Source organism: Chinchilla lanigera, unplaced genomic scaffold, assembly GCF_000276665.1.
Source record: "Chinchilla lanigera isolate Chin_1 unplaced genomic scaffold, ChiLan1.0 scaffold00126, whole genome shotgun sequence".
NCBI lineage: Eukaryota > Metazoa > Chordata > Mammalia > Rodentia > Chinchillidae > Chinchilla > Chinchilla lanigera.
The window spans coordinates 106998-128772 of record NW_004955527.1 but is presented as its reverse complement, the minus strand read 5'-3'; the positions used below and the strand labels follow the sequence as shown (position 1 = coordinate 128772).

The window sequence follows — 21775 nt, the reverse complement described above, 5'->3', positions numbered from 1 at the left end:
TCACAATAGCTGTACCTGGGGAAAGCAAAAACCCATCTGTGCATTCATCCACTTGGCAGATGAATGGCAAGGTGTGTACAGGAGGTCCAAAGCAGTAATAGGTGAGTTTTACCCATGAAATGTTCACTGCTAAATTTCTGTGCATTTAGGATTTGTTTGGGTTCTTCTGGTAGAACTATCCCAATTCAGTACAATGGCACATGAAAAACCAGATTTGCAAGTTTTGGAGGAGGTTGAGAAAGTGAACCATCAGATTATTCATGTATGGATGATGAAGATGACAATGACTTTGACACTGGCTATGTGACCCTAAGTTCTTGTGACAGTGAAACAGGACAAGAATTGGCCCATACAGACACAAGGAATACATGCTTCCTTAATTCAGAAGGCAAACAAACCAGCAAAATGAGTACATATTTGCCTAGTCAAAATAGTACAAAATGGTCACGAGCCGAATGGAACAATCTAATGTTAGAACTAGGTCTGAAAATATAGTGAGGATCTTGGCAGGAGTAAAACCTATTTGACAGAATGCCAGGACTGCCATTCAGTGTTGGAAATTGTTTATAAAAAAAAATTCTACAAGATGTTGTGAAAAACACAAAAGCTGAAACACAAGTAAAGTGTTCTGTGCACCAACAGCCATACTTAAAATGAGTATGACACCTCATTAACTGTCATAACCTTTATTATGACACCTCACTAGCTGTACTAAAAGCAATTCATAGTTCTGCTGTACTTAGCAGGGCTTTGTCATGGTAATCGCAGGAATATAAAAGACTTATGGGATAGGTGTGAGTTTGAGGTTTGCAGGATAATAATGACACTGAGGAGACTTGGTTTCCTTCAAAACTGCCTAAGGTCTGATGACAAAACCATCCACCAAGAGAGAAAAAGAACTGATACTCTGGCAGCTATCCACTCATTGAGAAATTTGTGAGTAATTGTTAAACAATTTACAAACCATGTGAAAACATGACTATTGATGGACATTTCAGAGCCTTTCATGGTAACTGTAGCTTCATGTAGTATGTGCCAAGAACACCTTCAAAATATGGTATAAAAATTTATGCCCTTGTAGAGATGAAAACTTATTATGCTTTCAATTTAGAAATTTATCCTGGCACCTGCCTGGTAAGCTCAAGGTTGTGAGTTCGATTCCCGGTACCAGGAAGAAAAAAGAAAAAAAAAAGAAATTTATCCTGGAAGCCAGGTGTGGTGGTACATGCCTGCAATCCCAGCACTTGGGAGGCTGAGATGGGAGGATCAATCACCATAAATTCAAGGCCAGCCTAGACTACACAGTGAGTTAAAAGTCAGCCTGAACTATATGGCAAGATTTTGTCTCAAAACAAACAAATAAACAAATAAACCAAAAAAAGGGAAATTTATTCTGGAAATCAGCCATCAGGTCCTTATTCATATAGTAATAAGCTGAATGATATTACAAACATACTTGTTACTTTCATCTCCCAAACTAATCAGAATGTGAGATTTGACAATTCATTTACCAGTTTCCAACTGATGTTACATTACTAACAAAATGTTGCAATTTCAAAACACAGAATCCTATAATACACTCTTTGGATTTCAGAAAGATGTAACACTGGCCTCATATTTGGCAAAGAAAAACAAACTGGTACTGCTGATGTCAACATTGCACCATGATGAAAGTATTAATAGAGAAACCTTGACAAAATGGAACGTGAGATGGAAACTCTCTACAACTAAATCATAGGTGGAGTAGATGTTGATGAGTTGTGTAGCAACTATGACGTCACTTGAAAAACAAAGCACTCGCCAATGATTGTGCTTTACTTGACCCTAATATGTGTAGCATAGTTTGACAGTTTACGAAGAAAATAACAAGTGCAAAATACCATGGAGAAATTTTCTTAAGGGAATTGGGGCTGGAACTTCTAAGAGAGCATTTACAGCAGAGGAAAAACAAAATGTTTCTGCCTGGGAAACTATACAAAAAAACTGTGAAGTGCACTGGTGATCTGGCAGGTGAACAGGCAGGTGCAGCATCACAAAGGCCTACGAGGACAACAGGAAAACCAAAAAGATGTCAACTGTACTCCACAAAAAAGGACAAGAAAACAAAACATGCTAACAACGTTAAGGGATACTTGTGTATGGAACATGCAGTTTTCATGTATGAAGACTACCTTTGGTATGACAGTTGAAGCAAGAAGTATTTTACAGTAGACTTCTGTTTGTATTTATGTTGTATCTCACATAGGTTTTTATTTCTGCTGTTACCTTTTAGGTTTTGCAAGCAAATATACAGCTGATGTGAAAATGCTGAAATTTATTCTAAATGTAAAATATATAGTAAGAATACTTATTTTACTGGTATTTTATGTTCCTGTTAACTATACACTGTATAATACAGTAAAAACCTCCTACAAAACAGCAAGACCAACAAGACGTCAAGTACGTCCTTAAATGCCAGAAAAGCAAAACACATGTACTGTAAGTGTGAGCAGTATATGTGTATGGAATGGGCTGTTGTGATGTGTGAAGGCTGCCTTAGTTGCAAAAATTGAACAATTTTTTTTGTAGAGTCCTATTCATATTTTTATTATAGTTCATATATAGGAATTTATTTCTGTTGTTGTTTTTTAGACTTTGAACACCAAAAACAATTCATATTGAAAATTTTGATGTTTTCATAGACTCAAAAAGATTAAAAATTCAATACTTTCTCCTGTTAAGTATTCATTGTTTACTATAATAAAATTCACAAAATTACAATTAATAATTCATCAACAGAAATATCCTAAAGAATAAATGTGGGTATTATACACCCACAATAATGCACCTTTATGACAAAATTAGGAATATGCTCCATGGGCTATAAAAGGACTGGGGATTTAGCTAAGAACAAAGGCCTGAGTTTAACCTCAGTACCGAGTGGGGGGATTTACTCCACCAATATAGTATCAAACACCAACATAATTTCTTGAAGCTGGTGAATTAGGAGTTTGTTGATGACTTTCAATTTGAAAATGCTAGGCTGGTGATACAACTCAGTGGCACAGACCTGCCTGGCAAGCACAAGGTCCTGAGTTTGATTCCCAGTACCAAAACAAAAAAAAAAGAAAGAAAATGCTCTACTGATAATATTTCTAGATATAAATCTATACAGTCATCCCCCATTATATCGAGGTTCACTTACTGCAGGCTTCACTGTACTGCAGATTTTTTTTAAAAATATATCTAATTCTGTATCACAGAGTTTTCACTGTATCACGGGATTTTGCAGTATATAGGTATTTATATAATATTTATGATTTTAATTATTGCCTAAAAAATTAAAACATAAAAATGTTAACTCAAACATATTAAAAGAATATTAAATTAAAATAAAATACAGTATGTATTTCATCAGCAGATGAATACTATACTGTACACAATGGAAATGCAGTACGTCATTACCACTTGCACAAGTTTGCCAGTGTGAGACTCTACACGGCACACTACTGGCTGATGGAATAGCAGGCCACCAACCACAGCACTGTGTTCTGTATCCTGGGTGCTGATTGGCTCAGTGACTGTAACATCAGTCTGTTCTCCCGCACCGTGCCCATACGTTCAGCACCTCTCCTTATCCACTTCACATTGAGTACCCATACAGAATTTTACATGTTGTTAAAATTACATAGGTTTAAGAGTGTAGAAAGCGTTTAAGATCATATGAAGTGTTTTTGTAATAGTGTGGGAAAGGTTAATAAGAGAGTGGGAAAGGTTTATAGGAGTACGGGGAGGGTTTATAAAGCCTTAAAATATAAATAATAAAATAAATATAATGCCACTACTTCGGGGATTTTCACCTATCTCTCAGGGGTCTTTGGAACATAACTCCCGTGATAGGTGAGGGATCGTTGTTTATTTGGTAGATACAAATCTACATTTTCTCTCTTGTATTTCTTTTAGCTTTTAAAGATACTAAACATGGAGCTAGTTCTACTACTGTATACTTAACAACTCTCACTGTTACGCCTCCAACAAGGTTATGTAAATAAAATGATACATAATGAACTTCTGGTAATAATGAAACAAAAAACGTTTTAGTATGAAGTTATGCTTTTATGATGGTCACTTTACAGTTACTAAGAGACTTGGGAAGCCTTCAGAGAAAGACCATGTGCTGTTCTCTCTGTAATTCATCTTATATAACACTAATAAGATGAAGAAGACAGATCTAGAGCACTTCCTAAGATCTTAAGCTCTTCATGTATATTTAAAAAGAAAAATACACTGCTATCACCACTCTGTCTCCTGTTCTCAAATACTTTCGCACAGGGAAGCCTTACAGCTGTAAACAGCCAGATAGATCCTGACCTGTTGCTGGTGTGGACATCTCCTTCAGCTTCCCCTTCTCCTTCTCCTTCCGAGCCATCTCCTTCCTGGTGCCCAGTGGTGGTGCTGATAGCACCAGTGCTTGAGCTGACACTTCCTGGTCCAGCTGGGTGGCCCTCAGCTGTGGCATCACCATAAGCACTGCTTCGGCCAGATACTAGAGGGAGATAGTTGAAAAAGAACAAATCAACTCCCAAAGCACAATGGAACCCAATGTACTCTGAAGTCAGCAATGGTTAAAAAGTAACTGGGAGCTTTGTACAGTTTTCATCTATATGAAGCTAAATAAGGACTGAATTCATGATTGTGGCTCCACCAGACTATGCTAACTCACTCTCTGGAGTCACTCCTCCTCCTACAGTATACAGACTCCACCCACAAGAACGATCTTAATCTCCAGGTTGACAAACGTCTACCTCACACTTCAGAGGAAACACTGACAGGTGAAACTAGGAATTATCAGCTACTCCTAATCTCTTCCATAAAAAAATTCCACAGCTGGTTTTTAACTACAGATTGATTTACAAAGTCAAACCAAAATGGCTTTGTTATGTTCTCTCATTCTAGAGCCCCACCTCATCAGCTAAGGTAACGTGGGGATGGCTTTCTCTGTCAATGCTTCTGATCACTACTAGGACTCAAAAATACATTTCCCCAAAAATCATAGAATAATGATTTTAAGGTCACATTACAATTATTTTAATCATGCTTTGGGACAATGACTGGCACATGTTATCGCTTTTCTTCTACTAACAAATAAGTAAAAGACACCTGGTAAAATATTTCAAAATTAAGCCCACTGAGCCCAAGCTATTACCAAGTATCAGAAACTCTAGTGTTGAGATGTGATGAATCCCACAAGACTTTCAATGAGAATGCTTCTCTCTGAGAAAGCAATCCCAGGCAGAGACTCCTGTCTTGCCCCAACCCTCTGCCCACAGAGACATCCCAGGCACATTACCACTGTGCTCGCCAGCCACTGAGTCCACTGCACTTCCCCCGCTTTCTGAGCCCACACTACCACCATGGTCGGCAGGAGAGGTACGAAGGGTAGAACCATCAGTCGCTGCTGTGCTGCCCTCGTCATCTGAGGCTGGAGCTGAGAGAGTAACGAGAGCTGTTACAGGTAAAAACCCCTCCTGGGGCGAAAGCATCAAACCACAGAGTGCAGAGGACACAATGCAGTTTATATATCCTGTGGTCAGAGAAGAAAGGGAAAGATTTGCTTTGCTGGTTAATCACCAACAGGAACAAACACTACATGATGCATTGCAAACAGTACTTAGACAGAATTGAAAACCCAGTTCACTGGGCATTTCCTTCGCTGTTACGTTACAGTGCAGAGATTCAGTAAGAATTTGTGACATGGACACTGAGTTTTCTAACTAAATGTTTCATGGTCACCATTGTCTAGGTGTTACTGACACCTGCTGAGAGATCTGAAACTAGACACAGCCACTCAAAGTGTAGAACTCCGAATTTTCACAGATTTGCTTTGCAATCAGTCAATTTGTGCTTTGTTAGGAAATCACTTATCATGAGCTCTTTAATCAATTCTGCTAGTTTTATTTTTTGTTTCTTGTTTTTTTTTTAAATCAAGTGGTCCAGAGGGGAGCTCGCTGGGAAATTTCACACTTCCTAATCATCCTCATCAGATGCTAATAATGAAGCAAGGAAATTCCCCAGAGACAGCCACAGCATCCAGGATCAGGGCTGAGCTGAGACAGGAGGAAAATGCTGGATGAGATACACAGGGGAGGAAAGCCAAGACAGCCACACAGCATGGTACGAACACAACCGGCACAACACGACAGCGACCTCAAAGCCTGAAATGACAGCAACTAAAGAGACCTCAAAAAAAGCAACGAGCCATGGCAGCAGGTGGGGACAGCCAGTTTCTTTTTTATCTACTCAGGGTAAAACTCAAGGGGTGGGCGACCAAATACAGGAATGCATCAGTCTGAATAAGCACACATCAACCCTTAAATTAGCTGGGGGCTGGATTTCTCAGGTGTGCCATCCTCCTGTGTGGCCCAGGTCTCCACTCAGAGATTTGTTTTTCTTATCAGATTAGAAAAGAGACTGAAAGTACAGACAAAACAAGTTCTGAACATTTCTTGTGAATTTTGTTGTCCACAACCCCGACCTCTCAGACTCACAGGCCCACATGGCTAGCTTGCGGCCTCACCCTGACATGCAGATGAAGCGCGAAAGTTAACAGGTGTGAATTCTAGTTCTCCTTCTCCTTTATAACACCACCTAATGCATCAGAACTCAGACAAAGAATGCCAAACACCTGTAATTGAAGCCCTATGTCTAATCAGCCTACAAGCTGTTCTCTGACCTCTCCTCAGGAATCAGCTGAAGCCAGGCAGCATGCAGAATATGAGGAAGCGGAGCCACAAGCACCGTTGCCAAGCTGCAGCTCTACACCTTCCACACCCACACTCCTAAAGCCACGGCAGAAGCAGGAGTCCAGAATGGCCTGTCAAAGCAGCTGCCCGTTACACTCTCACAGCACTGGAAACAAGGCCTGAAGGTCCTGGGGACCTGAGCCGTGCTCCTTGCTGTGGACAGTTACCTGATGCTGTGGTGTCAGAGAGGGTTCCTGCGTCCAGAGAGGAAGAGCTGGGTGCCTGGCCGGACAGTCCCAGGCTCTGCAGGCCCAGGGCACTGCTGCTGCTGCCTGGGAAACAAGTGGAGAGTGAGCACAACATCCCCTCCAGACCCCGACCATAGTATAGCTTTGGCCACCTGCTGCCCTTAGGAGTCTCTAAACACCAACATGTGACCCCTCTGGCCTAGAGGAAGTTAACCAGCCATTGCTGTCCACCCACCAAGTTCAGTTACAGAGAGGGTGGAGTGTATCCTTCAGCTCAGGCAGAACAGAGGCCAGAGGAATCCAACAGATTCAGGAGGAAATCATTCAAAAGACCAAACTAGCAGAAGCTATGAGATTGTTCCCAGCCTGCAATTCCTGCCACAATCCCTCTCACTCTCCACCTGTGTCTCTGAACAGCTCTCACCCAGATCAACCTCTCTCCCAATCTGGGGACAAGCTAAGTCAGCTGGATATCAGTAACTGCCAAACCCTCTTTCCTGTGCAAGGCCAGTGGGCCACTTTGTTCTTGGCATTGCCTTCTACCTTGTTGGTCCTGCTGCAGGCTCAGGGCAATGGCTAGTTCAACCATGGTCTCGTCATCTGCATCCGGCGGGATGTCCAGCATGGGGGGAAAGCCCTCTGCACCTGCCAGCAGGGCCTCCAGGGGAGAGGGGTTGCCATTGTTGACATTTTCAGCTGTCTCCAGGACCATCGACTCAGACTGCAGAGAGAAAGCTCTGTCAGTGTCCCACAGTAAATGGTAACTTCAGGAAGTCCACTGAATAAGAGCTAGAGGGGAGTTTGAAGTTCCTCCTCCTCTCTCCTGCTGCCAGACTCACCACCATCTCAAAATCTCCATGGTCCACCTCACTCTGCTCTTGGCTTTCCTGACGGATGTGACCACCATCCGGGATCCCTGATGACTGCATTTTCTCATCTGCATCATCATCGTCATCATCGTCCTTGTCTCCTGAGTCAAAGAAACCCCAGTCACCTGAAGGAGCTTGCTCTTTCCTCCACTGACATACGGTATGATAAATCACATAGCAACAGAAGCCCAAGACAAATCAGCAGCCAGCACCCTATGCTTCCAAGGCAAAACTCCAGGGTACTACGCCTGGAAGCTTTGTTCTTTTGCTTTCTGACCTAGCAGGATCGGGGAAGATGTGGTTAAGAGTAAGCTTGCTCCCACATAAAGAGACTTTTCTAGCCAATGAAGGAAAAAGAACAACTTTGGATCCCAAACGCAGAGAAATCTAAGACGGTTGGCCCCCAAGTCCTCACCAATTTGGTGGAGACCTTCAACAAGACAGGAGAAATAATGTAACTGAATGTTTATCTATCACCTGTCATGGTAGCTTAGAGTTTATTTCACCACTTTTTCGCAAAACAACTAGGTCGGTGAGATTTTCACAGTATGTAGTCATTATGACAAGAACCAGAACTGAAATGTAAAACCATCGAATGGAAACCAAGGACACCACAACTGGCCCTGCCTGGGCCCCTTTCTGCGGAATGATGGAAAGGCCTTATACTAATGAGGAAGTCCAGGTGAGACTCCCTATTGACAGAAGAAGAGAGAGAGACCTCGCCTTCCACTCGATGGATTAAGGCGTGTAAATATGTCCATCATTAGATACACTGAGCTACCTGCACTGTAGGTTCTTGCCAGAGCAAAGAGCCACAAAATGTTACCTAGCTCATCAAAAACTTAGGTAAGATAAATACTATTCAAGAAAATGCCTAAAATGTACGAAGTTATATATATTCCTCTACATGTCCCACACCATAGGCACCAACTACATGTGGCTAATGAGCTCTTAAAAAGTAGTTAATCCAAAAAGGCATGCTACTAGTATGAAATATACACTGAACTGCAAAGACGGTATCAAAAAACGTAACATATTCCATTGTTTTTCATACTGACATGTTAAAATAATATTTTGACATATTAGATAAAATAATTAGTAAATTAACTATACTACTTTGCTCTTTATAATGTGACTAAATTTTAAAACACATGACTTGTTTTTTGCTCTTTATTAAATGACAGAATAATTTATATTTAATGTGTACATGTTTTGAGATCCATATATACTGTGAAATAATTACTACAATCAAGCTAATTTACATATCCATAATCTTACTAATACCTAACTTTTGAATCACGTAACCAGAGTATTATGCAACATAATGCTACTACTTAAGACTCTGTAGAGCTGCTTTTACTAAAACATAAAATGTCATGCTTTGACCAAGTCCAAGAGCATCACAAAGGAAATCTGTGACATGTGCTGCCAAATTATTAGTAGGTAAGTTTATTCAGGATTCATGCCCCTTGGGCAACCAAATGGGTCCTTAATTGTACTTCTGTGCCAGGAGTATTTTTTTCCAAAACAGATATATTTTGAGTTTGGTCATTGTGATTTTTGTAACTCTTCTTATAAGACCTTTCTTTAATAATCATGCAGGACCTTGTGTCAGGTATTTTTCTGTACCCTTGGCTTGATTTTTCTGAATCATTTTAATATACCATCTTAAATTCTTCAATGAACACTAGAGTTAAAAATTAGGAACACAAAAGGCTTTAGGCCCCTGGTTGACACAAACATTACATTCCAGTGCTATGTCCCCCACACCCCGCCCCTCAACCCCTGACTCAAACCTAAACCCAGACCTCCCATTACCCATTGGAGTGTTGCTTCGGGGAGAAGAGGGCAGTGTCACATGTCTCCGTTTGTTCCTGGGCCTTAGGACTCGAATTAGAGCTTGTTTACAAGAGAAGCTCACAGCAGGATCCTAAAGGTTAAAAGGAAACTGTTACAATTAGGTTTTACGTTATTCACGCATCCAGCTGTAACACGTTCCTTTTTTGGTCACACACACACAGACACACACATACTGAAAGACTATCTGTTCTCACCTGCAACCAAGCTGACCAAGTCCAGCAGGTTAGGCTGATTGGTACTTCCTGCCCTGGCATACACGAGTCCCATTCACTACTTTCCTTTCTCTCAGTTCCTGGTGACAGGCTGGCAGGCCATTTGCTCCTGAAAGCCACTTTGGCCCTCAGGGCTCCTCTTTAATCTGTGCTACAAACAGTACTGTGTTTTTACACTTAGCTTCGCTGACCGGGTCACTGGAAACAGAAATCTTACTACCTTCACACATGCACTCACTTATGTAATACTTACATAACACTAAGTACTGTATGTAGCAAGCACCAGACTAGGATTCAGCACTAACTAGGAAAGATTAAGGTCATCTTCTTTTCAAATATCACTCTTCCATGCTATAAAACCTTTGAGCTTTTATTGATATTAAAATTATTAATTCCTATCCCTGTCCTTTAAGTCTACTTTATTTCATTAGTTTAAAACGCTTCTTGAAATTTTTTCCAGACATTCTCAGACCAACAAGAGCTATCTGGGGTTGTGCTTGATACGTACAGGACACAGAAGCATCTGCATGTAGATCTTGGATGCTGTATTGATACAGTCCAGCTCACAAGTGCAGTAGCCATGGATAATGTCCACCAGTGCATTGACAGTAGCTTCAATATGAGTGAGGCCTGAAGGGAGGAAAAATACCATCTCTACTGGAAGAACCTCTACAGACATTTGAAAGCATGAGACAAAAGCATAAATCATAGCCATGCACAAGTCAAGGTAATAAAAAAATGATGAGTGCACACAGAGTAAAACAAGTCAACACACACACACACACACACACACACACACACATACACACACACACAGAATACAGCTTGTCAGAGCCAGGTGTGGAGGCACAAACCTGTAATCAAAGCACTAGGGACGCTGAGGCATGAGGATTGCCATGAGTTTAAGGCCAAGCTGGGCTACATAGTGAGTTCAAAGCCAGCCTGAACAACACTGTGAAACCCCATTTCAAAAGAAAAAAACAAAAGAGAGAGCGAGAGAGAAAAGAATATAACTTGTTGGGGCTGGGGTTTTAGCTCAGCGGCACAGCGCCTGCCTGGCAAGTGCAAGGTCATGAGTTCGATTCTCAGTACCAGGAAAAAAAAAAGAATATAGCTTGTCGGCATTATCCATTTTTATTTATCTTAGTAACAGTCTCCTAATCTCCCAAACTGTCCTCAAAAGCCTTTCCAGACATCCTACTGGCCAGAATTAAGTAGTGGCCCACTCTGCAAAGGAAAAGATGAAGCAGGGAAATGTGAAGGGACAGGCAAGATCCTAAGTATCCCCTACAACCCTTAAACCTTAGGTGATGACAAAACATCACCTTGAGAAGTCTTTTACTTTATCACCCAAGTAATCTCCAAACACAAATGACTACCACGTCATTCTATTTTTCTCTACTGCTACTCAGATCCCCCTTCTTCCACCTAAACTTTCAGTAGTATCCAAAGTTAGATATCCGTGGCAGAGTAATTCTGGAAATAATTCTCAAGGCCTATGTTCAATTTTTTACCTTTTGAGCTAGCATTGAACCAAGTTCTTAAAAATTTTTTTTAAAAAAATTATAAGTTGACAGTGGTGGCCCATGCCTGCAATTCCAGAATTTAGGGAGGCCAAGGCAGGAGGACCACAAGTTTGAGTCCCACCTGGGAAAGTTAGCAAGACGCTGAAGGAGGTAGGGAGGAAGGGAAATCAGGAAAGGAGGAAAGGAAGAGAGGAGAAAGGGCTGGAGACGGAGCCTCAATGATAGAGTACCCCTAATTTGATCCTAATTACCCAATTACCCCTAATTGCACTACTGCAAATAAATTTTTAAAAAAATTATAAATGTCACTAAGAACATACACACATGCATGCACACACATGCCCCAGAAGTGTTTCTTTATGTGAAATATGCAGCCCCACATAAAGAGACATAGTACAAGGATATCCAACTCTGCCACACTACTAATTCTCATATTGGAAATGCACTTTTTTGGTACCAGGGATCAAACTCAGGACCTTACGCTTGCCAGGCAGGCGCTTGTGCCACTGAGCTATATCCCCAGCCCCTAATCTTACAGATTTCTATTTCCCAGTTATTAATTCAGAAAGAAACAGATGCTAGAGGCTAAAAGTCATAGCTATTCAAAGACAAAATTTATATTGACATCCTTAAATGTCAAGATTCAAGTATTCTTTTAACATAATACCTGGCAGGCAGGCAGGTGCCAAGAAAGCATTCTTGGGCTTGGATGCATGGAGTTTCCAGAAATGATTCACGAGCTGGGTGATGAAACTACAGCAGTCTCCTTCCGCCTGTTTCTGCGGTTCTTTTCCCTCATCCATTCCTTCTACACAAGAGAAAGAAAATTATTGATGATGGTAAATCTCAGATGGAATTTAATTTGTTTTAAGGTTAACTCAGGTCAAGGGAGCTTGCCTGCGGAGGGAGTTTCAAGTGGGGCCCCAATCAATATGCCAACTATCCCTAGATTCCAGCAGGCACATCTAGGAAAAAAACAGTCTGGGAAAGGAATATCACAGAAAACATTGTATGTTAGAATTAAGTAGAAAGGGAGCATTCAGGATCTTTACAGCGATTTAGACATGTCCATTCCAACTGTTCAACTTCTAGAACCTAGGAGAACATCTGAGATTTCTCTACAATGATTCCAGGGCTGTAGTGTTAGAAGGATGAGCAGGATGGCAATGGGGTATGAGAACACGCAAAGGACAGGAGACTATAAAGGCGTCAATAAACTCTACTGGTTTGGTACCCAGCCAATGTGAGGAGAAGTGAGGAAACAGAATGAATCACTGAGAAAGGACACTAAAACACTAGCAAAAGAACAGAATGTAAGTGCAAGATCCAAACCCATGAGTTCAACACAGGCAGGGCTAACCACGCTTCACTTTTTCCTAAAGACCACAAGAGGCAGTAACTACAGAGACAGACTGTACCCGATGTCCAGAACACTACATAAACTCAAAGATGATCAACGCCGTGACCACTGGAAAGGGAATTCACTTAACAAGGTATAATCCTAATTATATCCCACAAGGTATAAAGATCAGGGAATAAAACCCCTGTCTCAGAGCACAAAGTCAGTCCAAGGTCAGTAAGAATGGAAAGCATGAGGGTAAAGAAGGTGCATTAAGCAGATTTCAGGACCACGGCCACACAGGCCAAGTTCACCTGTTTCCATCTGGGGCAGCTTTGACTCCGTAAAGTGGACAAGGTTATTAGGACGCATGATCGCAATGGAGCGAGCTGTGATCACCAGTCTCTGGAAAACTTCCGGGTCCAGATCCTTGCCTTCCTTACTGGATGTGTTGAGACACTGCACAGCTTTGCTCAGCAAGGCCTGATCCTATAAAACAGCAGCATCACAGAGAATCAACCAGAAGCAAGGGCTGGGCACTAAAACACAGAACAGAGGAGAGCTGGCAGATGGTCAGGATTGTTACTTCCTGTCAAGACAGCAGGCTAATCACCACCAACTACCTAGACAAATCTTCTACGCAGGCCAGTATGTTAAATTCCTTAATACATAGAACACTGACATGTTTAAAAAGTCAAAAGCCATGAAGTCAGTATCAAAGTACAATGGGAAGGAAAGTCTGATTCCATTCAATTCCCCAGAGCCGCAGCAGCTGAGATCTCTTTCCTCCAGGTGAAGACTCAGTTCTTAGCAGGTTCCTATTGGTTAAGGACCGTAGTTCCAAAATGCACTTTCCTTGGGAGGCTCAGCAGATAAAATACTTCTCATTTTTATGGGCCAAAGGGACAAAAGTTAACCTACGTTTCTGGGCAGGTGGCTTCTCCCCTGAACCCTTCTTCTTCAAGGGTCTGTAATGTATCTTTTCCATCTACAGAAACTGGCCAACTTACCTTCTTTGGCAGCCACTGACTCTCACGGGTGAGACCCTCTCTCCCCAGCTTCACCTCAGAGGCCCCCCAGCTACCACCATTCAACAAATGCTTCCCACAAGAGTATGTACTGCACATGCCAACCCCTGCTGCCGGCTGAAAACACCACCGGTCCTCTTGAGTCCCCTTCCCCTCACTCTCTTCCTGGCAGAAGCTGCCACCCACACCCAGAGTCTCGCCCTTTCTTTTTAAAAGTTTTGTTGATCCTGTTAAAGGGACAGAAAAATAATGCAAATAAGTGGCCCATCAGCTGTGTTATCAGTTGTGAGTGGTGTTCTTCTACTTCTTAGGAGAAGCTTTAGACTCTGGGTCCAATCTCAGCGCTACAGTCCTTTCTCCAGCTCACTCAGCTAGGGCTCTTGCTTTACACACGTAAAGCCAACTTACTTGATTCCCTGTCAGGACCACAACTTCCATGTCTACAGAAGGCCTCCCTGAGAGGGAACGATTACCTTGTGGCTGTGATAGGCTGAGCGACTGGTGTGCAGGCTGGCCAGAAGGCTCTTGGACTGCTGTTGGACACTGGCAGGAGCCGGCAGGGACAGCAGCAAAGTAGCCAGCTCCTGAGCTGCATTCTTGTTTCTCTCCTGATGTGAAAGATGGCAAAGTTATTACTAATCCTAGCATCTCAATGCAGAACTCTCTATCTTGCCCTCCCCCTTCCTTCCCTCAAGGTCACTAGGGTTCAGTTATATGCCATAGACTGCAAAGAGCAAAACACAGAAAATAAAAATGTTACAAAAATTACAATCCTCCTAAATCAGAGGTGAAGAGCCAGGATCGAAGCTAATGAGTCCCATGCAGCATTTATGTGCCAGTGTTCTCCCTACTATGACACATCTCCTATTCTTCCTACTATAGTCCCCAAAAGCGGGACATGAGGCCCAAAGCCAAAGACTTCTCTAGAGCTTCTTTGAAAATCAAGATTAGGCTCTAAGTGTTTTTTAGCTGTGAGGCCTCGGGGCCTCAAACAACTCCACTGACTTCCTGCCTCTTCAGAAAGCTCCCATGTGCTTTGAAGAAGTGACTTGCCTTCTCGATGATTGGACCAACAGCAAAGCAGCTTTCCAGGGCTTCTAAAGAACTCACAACCAGCCTGGGGAGACAGAAAACCTGGCTTGAGTACAACAACCGTTCTCTCCGCCTCACACTTTAGCCTAGGCAAACTATAGTTGTGAGGACCTTGGGGACAGCTAATGAATGCCAAATACAAAATCAAAGCACAATAAGACCTGCCACAGGCACCATGCATATCACTGCCTGTGTTACAGGCCAGGAGAAACCTGGCTCCTGCTTGGAGATCAACCTGAGGCCATGTTCATAATCCATAATTCAAAGACAGGGCTTTTCCTCCTCAAAGAGGATAAAAGTGCTTCTTTCTGCTGCCTGTGGCAGGGATCACTGAGATGGGCTTAACAGTCCTGATGCAAGGGGACCCAAGGCTCAGGTGCCCAGAGATCAGTGGGCAAAGGGAGACACAAAGGAAAGGTTAAAGCCACCCTCTTTTATTGGGAAGGGTAAGGCTAGACTTTACTTACACCTCGAAGAAAACGCACACAGGTATTTTCTATGAGTCTCTAAGTATGGCAGAGCAAATACAATGTATCTTTAGGTGCACTCCACTTGCCAACATTCAAAGGGTACAACAAAGTATCTTTAAAAAACTGGCAGTTCTCCTCTGGGGAAGAAACAGGAGGCCCAACTATTACAGGATACCAAGTAACAGGCTCTCAGAGCTTACTCCTTTGAATTTAATATGGCACAGTAAAAAGACTAACATCCTGACAGTTGAAGCTCTGGACAGAGGAAGAAAAGTATTGAGAAGGTAGCTACAGAGAAATGGGGTAAGGGGTGGAGGAAGAAAATAAAGAGCTAGGGGAGAAGAACTGACGGGCAGAACAAACATGACAGAACAAGCTCTCCAGTGGCTCATCAGATGGCGGGACTTTTTGCTTGCCCCCCTCCTTCTCATCCACTATAGAGGAGGAGCAGCAAAGACTGAGGTAAGGAAGAGCAAGCTGAGAGTCCAAGCAGCAACAACAATAGTGCACTCAAAATCTGGGGGATGGTCCATTTATACACAGGGAGAGCTCTGCAGCCATGCAATGGGAACAGAAAGAAGCAGAAGGACTCTCGACAGAAGCGGAATCAACGCAAAGCCACACCATCGCATATGCTGCTCTCTGACACACACTCATTCGTGCAGACAAAAGAAAGAGGGCATACTAACCGGTCCAGCTTGGTTAGGGACTCAGTTTCAGAACTTGGGGGAGAAGCAAAGGAAAAAAAGAAAAAAAAATGTGAAGCTCAGAGAAACCTGGAAACACATCCTAAGCAAACCATATATGAACAGGGTGGGGAAAAAAGAAAGAGAAGTGGGGAAACTGCTGGTAGGAGGCAGTGAATCCAAGCACGGCTCTTCTCATGGCTTACAATGTAAGAAACTCACAATCTTACATCATGAATTATTTTGTCTACCATGGCAAACCAGCAGCTACCTAGCACAAAGAAGCCAAGCACGATGCTTAAGAATGCCACCGTAGGGAGACTGAAGGAGACTCTGCTCTGCTATAAGATGCAGCAGCAGCCTCTCTTGCTGGCAATGTCACAAAGGAGCTACTGCAGAGAAAGATGAGAAGATGATGCACTCAGCATGGAAGGGAGGCTGTTTCCCTATTATTTCAGCAAGGCTGAATCATAATCCAGCTATTCCAAAGGTTACTGAGCTTTGAGAAAGGCACAGAATTTCTGCCCAGGCACAGACTCTGGAATCAATGACTCTCAGCCTATTTTTCAGGCTTAGTCACACACTAAGGAGACACTGAATGTGGCAGAGCTGTGCGAAAATTTGAGTATCACAGGCTATACTTGGGATGGTTCCAGACACTGACTCTCTCAAGACATAGCAAGGTTGGGCAGTGAGTGGAAAATGGTAAAAACCAAAGCCAATCCCTGTAAGTGTGGTACCTCTCCAGAACATTGCCGCTGGTTGTGGTAGGGGCAGCTGAGTCGCTCTCTCCAGTGCCATTACTCTGGCTCAGGTTGGAAGGGCAGATGTTGCTGACAGAGGCAGATGGGAATTCTTCTGGGGGCTCATCCGGCCAGCCAAACTGCTCCTTAGTCTTGCCATAAATTTTTACAGCATCTATCATGGTGACACCTGCTGGATCCACTGAGGCACCGACTGCAATAAGCAAGAGAAGAATTTAGGAAGCACTTTCTCTAAAGAGCTACTGTCACTTCTCCAAAGCAATAACCAGACCATGCTGGACAAAGGACAAATCACATCACTTTTACAGACACAGGAAGTTTATCTCCTGAGACACCAGCAGCACTTTAGATGTCACATGCAAAGAAATAGTTCTACGGACCAAAATCTATGAAGTCTACTGTGGCAACCCAAACAGCGCTGTAAAGATCCTCTTACGCAATCAGAGTATCATATCTCCCACCCCTCACTCCCAAGGGTCTTTAAGCCATTCCTTTGTTCAAAGTACAGGTTATCACCATTCATACTTTGAGAAACTATTTCTAGAAGACTATTAGATGGCCAGTAAACATTAAAAGAAGATGCCAATCTTAAGGAAGACTCAGGAAATTGTATTTGGATGGTTTTAAGTTTCCGATGACCAACCAAGGCTTTCTCAGACACATGTCAGAGATATGTGACCTGAGGCCTTCATCTGTGCTTGAAAGTCGGGTGAGCTCCCATGACAGTCTTGGCTTCTTTCTGCCTAAACATGGAAGCAGCCCTACTGCAAAGGTGAATCCTTACCCAAGTTAACCTTATATTTACCACTGCCATTCTCAAGTATTTTCCTTTCCAGGTGCCTTGCCTCTTTTACATTTCAAGTAATAGTCCAAGTTTCCTGGTGGCAGAGCCCACAGCGATACCAGTAAAGTGGAGGGTATCTCAGAACACTGGACAGCCATAGACAGGGAGCCTCTAATTCTGTGGTCATAATGAGAAGGACTGAGTCAGTACCAGGGGTTGGGAACTTACTGAAGAGGTTCAGCTTCTTATCAGCTTGCAAGGCTTCCTCTCTGGTGAAAGGGAAGTCAAACCAGCGTGAGCGACTCAAATTAAGCTGCATAGTTCTGCCAAAGATCTCAATATATGACGGGGCTCGTTCAATGGCCTGAGTCCCAATCTGGATCCGCATGCCTGTCATCACCATAGTGCTGTTGTTGTTGCTAATCTCAATGGTGAAGCCACCAGGCTGTCGGGACAAAAGGCACACATCAAAAAACTGAAAAGTTCTTAAAGGATTCTTTCTCCCCAGCATTATCAACCTCTCGCTGCCCTCTGAGGCACTACCCTGCTGGTTAAGGGGGAAACCTAGCATCCTGGGATGCAAGTCCTTCAGTGTGTGAGAAAAATCAACTGTTCCTAAACAGTTAACCAAAATGAAGCGCTAGTAACTTGAAGCATATGCTTCACACTTGCCTTCTCAAAGGGGACATGTTCTCCAATCATGACTACAAGCCCTTCTGCCCAAGGATTGAACCCAACCTAGCACAGTCCTCACCTTGGTATTGGCCACATACATGCCAGTTGAGTTCAGCCGGTGCTTTATCTGTTGTGCATTGTAGACTTGTAGGAGGTCATTACCACCAAACTCCACATCTGTCAATTGCTGATTGTGTTCAAAGAAGTCAATGGGGAAAGTCACCTGGGTGGATGTGCGGGTTGCTGTGGAGAATAGTACCAGGTTGCCAGAGCGCCTTGGTGTGTGCAGTCTCTGGCACCTCTGTTCATAGCCCATGGCTAAAGACTCTCCCTAAGCCACGTTTACACTCCACTCTCTTTAAGCCAACTATGAATTATAGTGTCTGCATCAGCAAGATGCCTACATGTGGTCAGCGCTCCAGCAGTCATCATCTCTAACCATGTATCCTAGTAATACTGACAAATCTGGTATTGCTGTTGGGTGTATAGTTAGCAAGAATGGGCTCTAGTTTATTACAACAAACAGGAGAAGATATTTCTTTAGTTGGGTGACTTATACCATTATCTCAAACACAGACTCTAGAGGTAATTTAAGGCAATGTGATGATCCCTGCAACAGTCTTTTCTTGGCTGGCTTCATTCACTCCAAATCGAAGCTTCTCTTCCCTGAAGAATCCTCTTATCTGCCAACAAGAGCCCCAGCACAGATACCTGTGCTGGGTTCTATACTACTCCAGTGGAGAATTAACCAACTGAAAGGATACACTCTGTAATCCATTCAGTCTCAGGCAAGCCAACTACCCTAAATCCAGAAAGAAAATTCCTCAAACAAAGCCAAAGTCATCACTCTTTACAGGGCACCAAATAATTGCTGATCTGCAGTGGATATGCAATAGGTACCTTTGCTTTCAGGAAATTGGCTAGCACCTATCTCTAACTTCACTGAATGTACAAGGAGGAGAGTTACCATTTCTTTACAGATATTTACAGCAACTACTCTGTCTCTAAACATCTGTCATGCACATTCCCCACAAGAGTGAAGACAGGGTCTTACTAATCGTAGCTGTTTTGCGCTTCCGCACAGGTTTCATGATGCTGATGACACTGCTGGGCTGCAGGGATGGCTGGAGCCAGTATGAAGTGTTCTCCACGTTGGCCATGTATATACGCAGGCTGCCATCCTCGCACAGCAAGATCATGGTCGTACGCTGCTGTTCATTGCAGGCTGTGTGCCTAATGGCAACCATATCCTGGATCTAAGAGAGGAAAGAGCAAAGGAGGGGAGAGAGGAAGGGACTAGTTCCCACACCTCTAGCTTAGAACCCACAGAAACAGGCAGAGATGCACCTAGCTTCAGAGTCAGGAAAGGGTATAGAAGAGTGGCAAAGAAAAGTTGTTAGGAGAGAAGTATTGATAAAATCTTTTACAAGTCTCTACTGAAAGAAATGGGAAAAACTAATTAATATAAAAACAGACAAAGTCACAGCAAACTGATGGGAGAATCTGGCACTGACCTTTGCCTTAGCAGGAAGAGTCTTAATCTCCTGGATAAGAAAAGTGTCTGGTTTCACCATCACTACCAGTGGCACACCTGTCGTTTGCTGGACACAACATACCAAACCAGGGTGGTTCATCACCTCAGACCATTGACAAAGGGCAGGAGAAGTCTTACTGCCACCATTGGAACTGCAGACAACACAATTGGTCAGTTAGTATGTCAACTACCATTGAATAGTTCTTCTCTTGATCTAATGTCCATCCTCACTACTGACTCAACTGGAACAGTATCCTTGGCTAAGGATTCCAGTTATCCATGGGTCAGTTTTATTGCGAGTCAGCGGACACTCTCAGATACTCCAATGCACGCCCTCAAGAGAAGTCCCCATTTAAAACCTACATGGTGAGCTCTCCAAGGACTAACAGGTGGCCCTACGTGCCTGTCAACTGCATGAAGCCAAGGACTTGCCTAAAACTGATGACCTAGTGTCCTATGTAAGGATCTCCATCCACATCGTTATCAGTGTCCATCTTATTTCATCCCAAACCAGGTACTTAGCCAAAAGAGAAGCCTCAGAAAGTGCCACATGGCTGTTCAGTGGCAGATAAAAATGACTAGAAGAGACCCAAAGTCTCTTTTCTCTCACCTCCCACTTCCAACCATGCCCCCAGTACCAATACTATGTTCTATTTGCTGATAGTCTGCTGCCAGAGGGAAACTTTATGTCCCCTTCTCAAAACTCAGTAATTATTAAATTCACATTTGCTGCCTTGTCCACAGGTTTTCTTACTGTGTAAGAATAGCTCCCCTCACCCAACTCTCTCCTATAGCTGGGAGTCTTCATGGTGAACGACAAACCATGCATGTGGCCCAACCTCCCAACCCTGGATGCCACTTGAGTTTAAAGACTCCTAGCTAGGAAGGAATGCTGAGGAAAAGTAACTTCGCCAGATGCAAGACACAGACCAGTGCTTGGAAGGGGAGGGGAGCAGCCCTGTGGATCAGGGCCTCTGGGAGGTGGAGATTCAAAGCTCATTCCCACCTCTTGATGTTGATGGGGAAGAGCTGCAACACCTCCAAAGTTGTCCTGCTGATGGTGGCTGCAAAAGACTTGCCCTGACAGTAGCTGAAGAACAGCACCTGCAGCACGTGAGAGTAGTACACAGACACGCCGCCTCCTGCCACCTGGCTGTTACTGTCCTGCAGGGGCAAAGGCACACATGTGAATTAACTTCCCCATGCTCTGGGCTACCAGCATCTAGGGCATGCTGGTCACGGTTTTGACTCACGAGCAGGTGCTCTCACACACTGAGCATGGCACCCTGCAGGTACACTTCATAAACACCCCAAGAATAAAGCAACTTCAAGTTGAATCAGTTCAGTCATGAAGAGTAACAGTTTTTGTTACTATGTAAAAGAAGTACAAAGAAAGAATAAGAAAAGAACAACAACACAGGAGTTGCTAAACTAGCACTGGAACAGAAAAAAGTGGTACACATGCTCTAACCTTTAGGTCTTCATGATTGATCTCCAGTACGTTAGTGACATAGAAGGGTCCCTGCTGGGCACTGCTGGCCTCCTCCATGAGTTGAGTATAGATGTACCCAGCTGAAGACATGATAACAATGATGTTCTTTCCCTCTTCATTGAAAAGGAAGGTAACATCTCTTATCTTGGAACTTGGTAGGAGAAAGTAGAAGGTTGGACTCAAAGCATCAACAGACAGATCATAAATCTGCAGGATTAAAAAAAAAAAAGCAAAAGGCAATTTATTTTAGTCCCCAAATATCCCCCAAATATGCTGATGTATTCTAATAGCTGTATTTGACGAGTAATATGTTCGTTATCTATTCAACAAGTACCTACAAAACGGGAATCCTTAGCGAAGGATATTGTTCAAGTCACCTTGACAGTGAGGATGGACTTTAGGTCAAGAGAAGAACTATTAAACAGTGGTTGATATGCTAGCTGTGGCCAATTTTTTTTTTTTTTTTTTTTTTTT

The 21775-nt window shown here is 43.0% G+C and overlaps 1 protein-coding gene across 8 annotated transcripts in view; it reads right to left on the bottom strand.

The window, feature by feature from the left end:
* Positions 1–21775, bottom strand: part of Ubr4 (ubiquitin protein ligase E3 component n-recognin 4) — a 128393-nt gene that overhangs the window by 56955 nt on the left and 49663 nt on the right. The window contains exons 43-61 of one of the 8 annotated variants that reach the window (XM_013507391.1): positions 21281–21508; positions 20816–20973; positions 19790–19961; positions 19330–19531; positions 18355–18518; positions 17829–18045; positions 16793–17009; positions 16056–16088; positions 14858–14921; positions 14278–14412; positions 13091–13265; positions 12105–12245; positions 10420–10541; positions 9658–9769; positions 7810–7940; positions 7514–7691; positions 6950–7054; positions 5330–5485; positions 4351–4525 (exon numbers count right to left, since the gene is read on the bottom strand). In XM_013507391.1, the coding sequence (XP_013362845.1) occupies positions 4351–4525; positions 5330–5485; positions 6950–7054; positions 7514–7691; positions 7810–7940; positions 9658–9769; positions 10420–10541; positions 12105–12245; positions 13091–13265; positions 14278–14412; positions 14858–14921; positions 16056–16088; positions 16793–17009; positions 17829–18045; positions 18355–18518; positions 19330–19531; positions 19790–19961; positions 20816–20973; positions 21281–21508 (2885 nt within the window). The remainder of the gene's footprint in view (positions 1–4350; positions 4526–5329; positions 5486–6949; positions 7055–7513; positions 7692–7809; positions 7941–9657; positions 9770–10419; positions 10542–12104; positions 12246–13090; positions 13266–14277; positions 14413–14857; positions 14922–16055; positions 16089–16792; positions 17010–17828; positions 18046–18354; positions 18519–19329; positions 19532–19789; positions 19962–20815; positions 20974–21280; positions 21509–21775) is intronic. The other 7 variants (XM_005409791.2, XM_005409792.2, XM_013507392.1 and 4 more) reach the window with 7 other exon arrangements.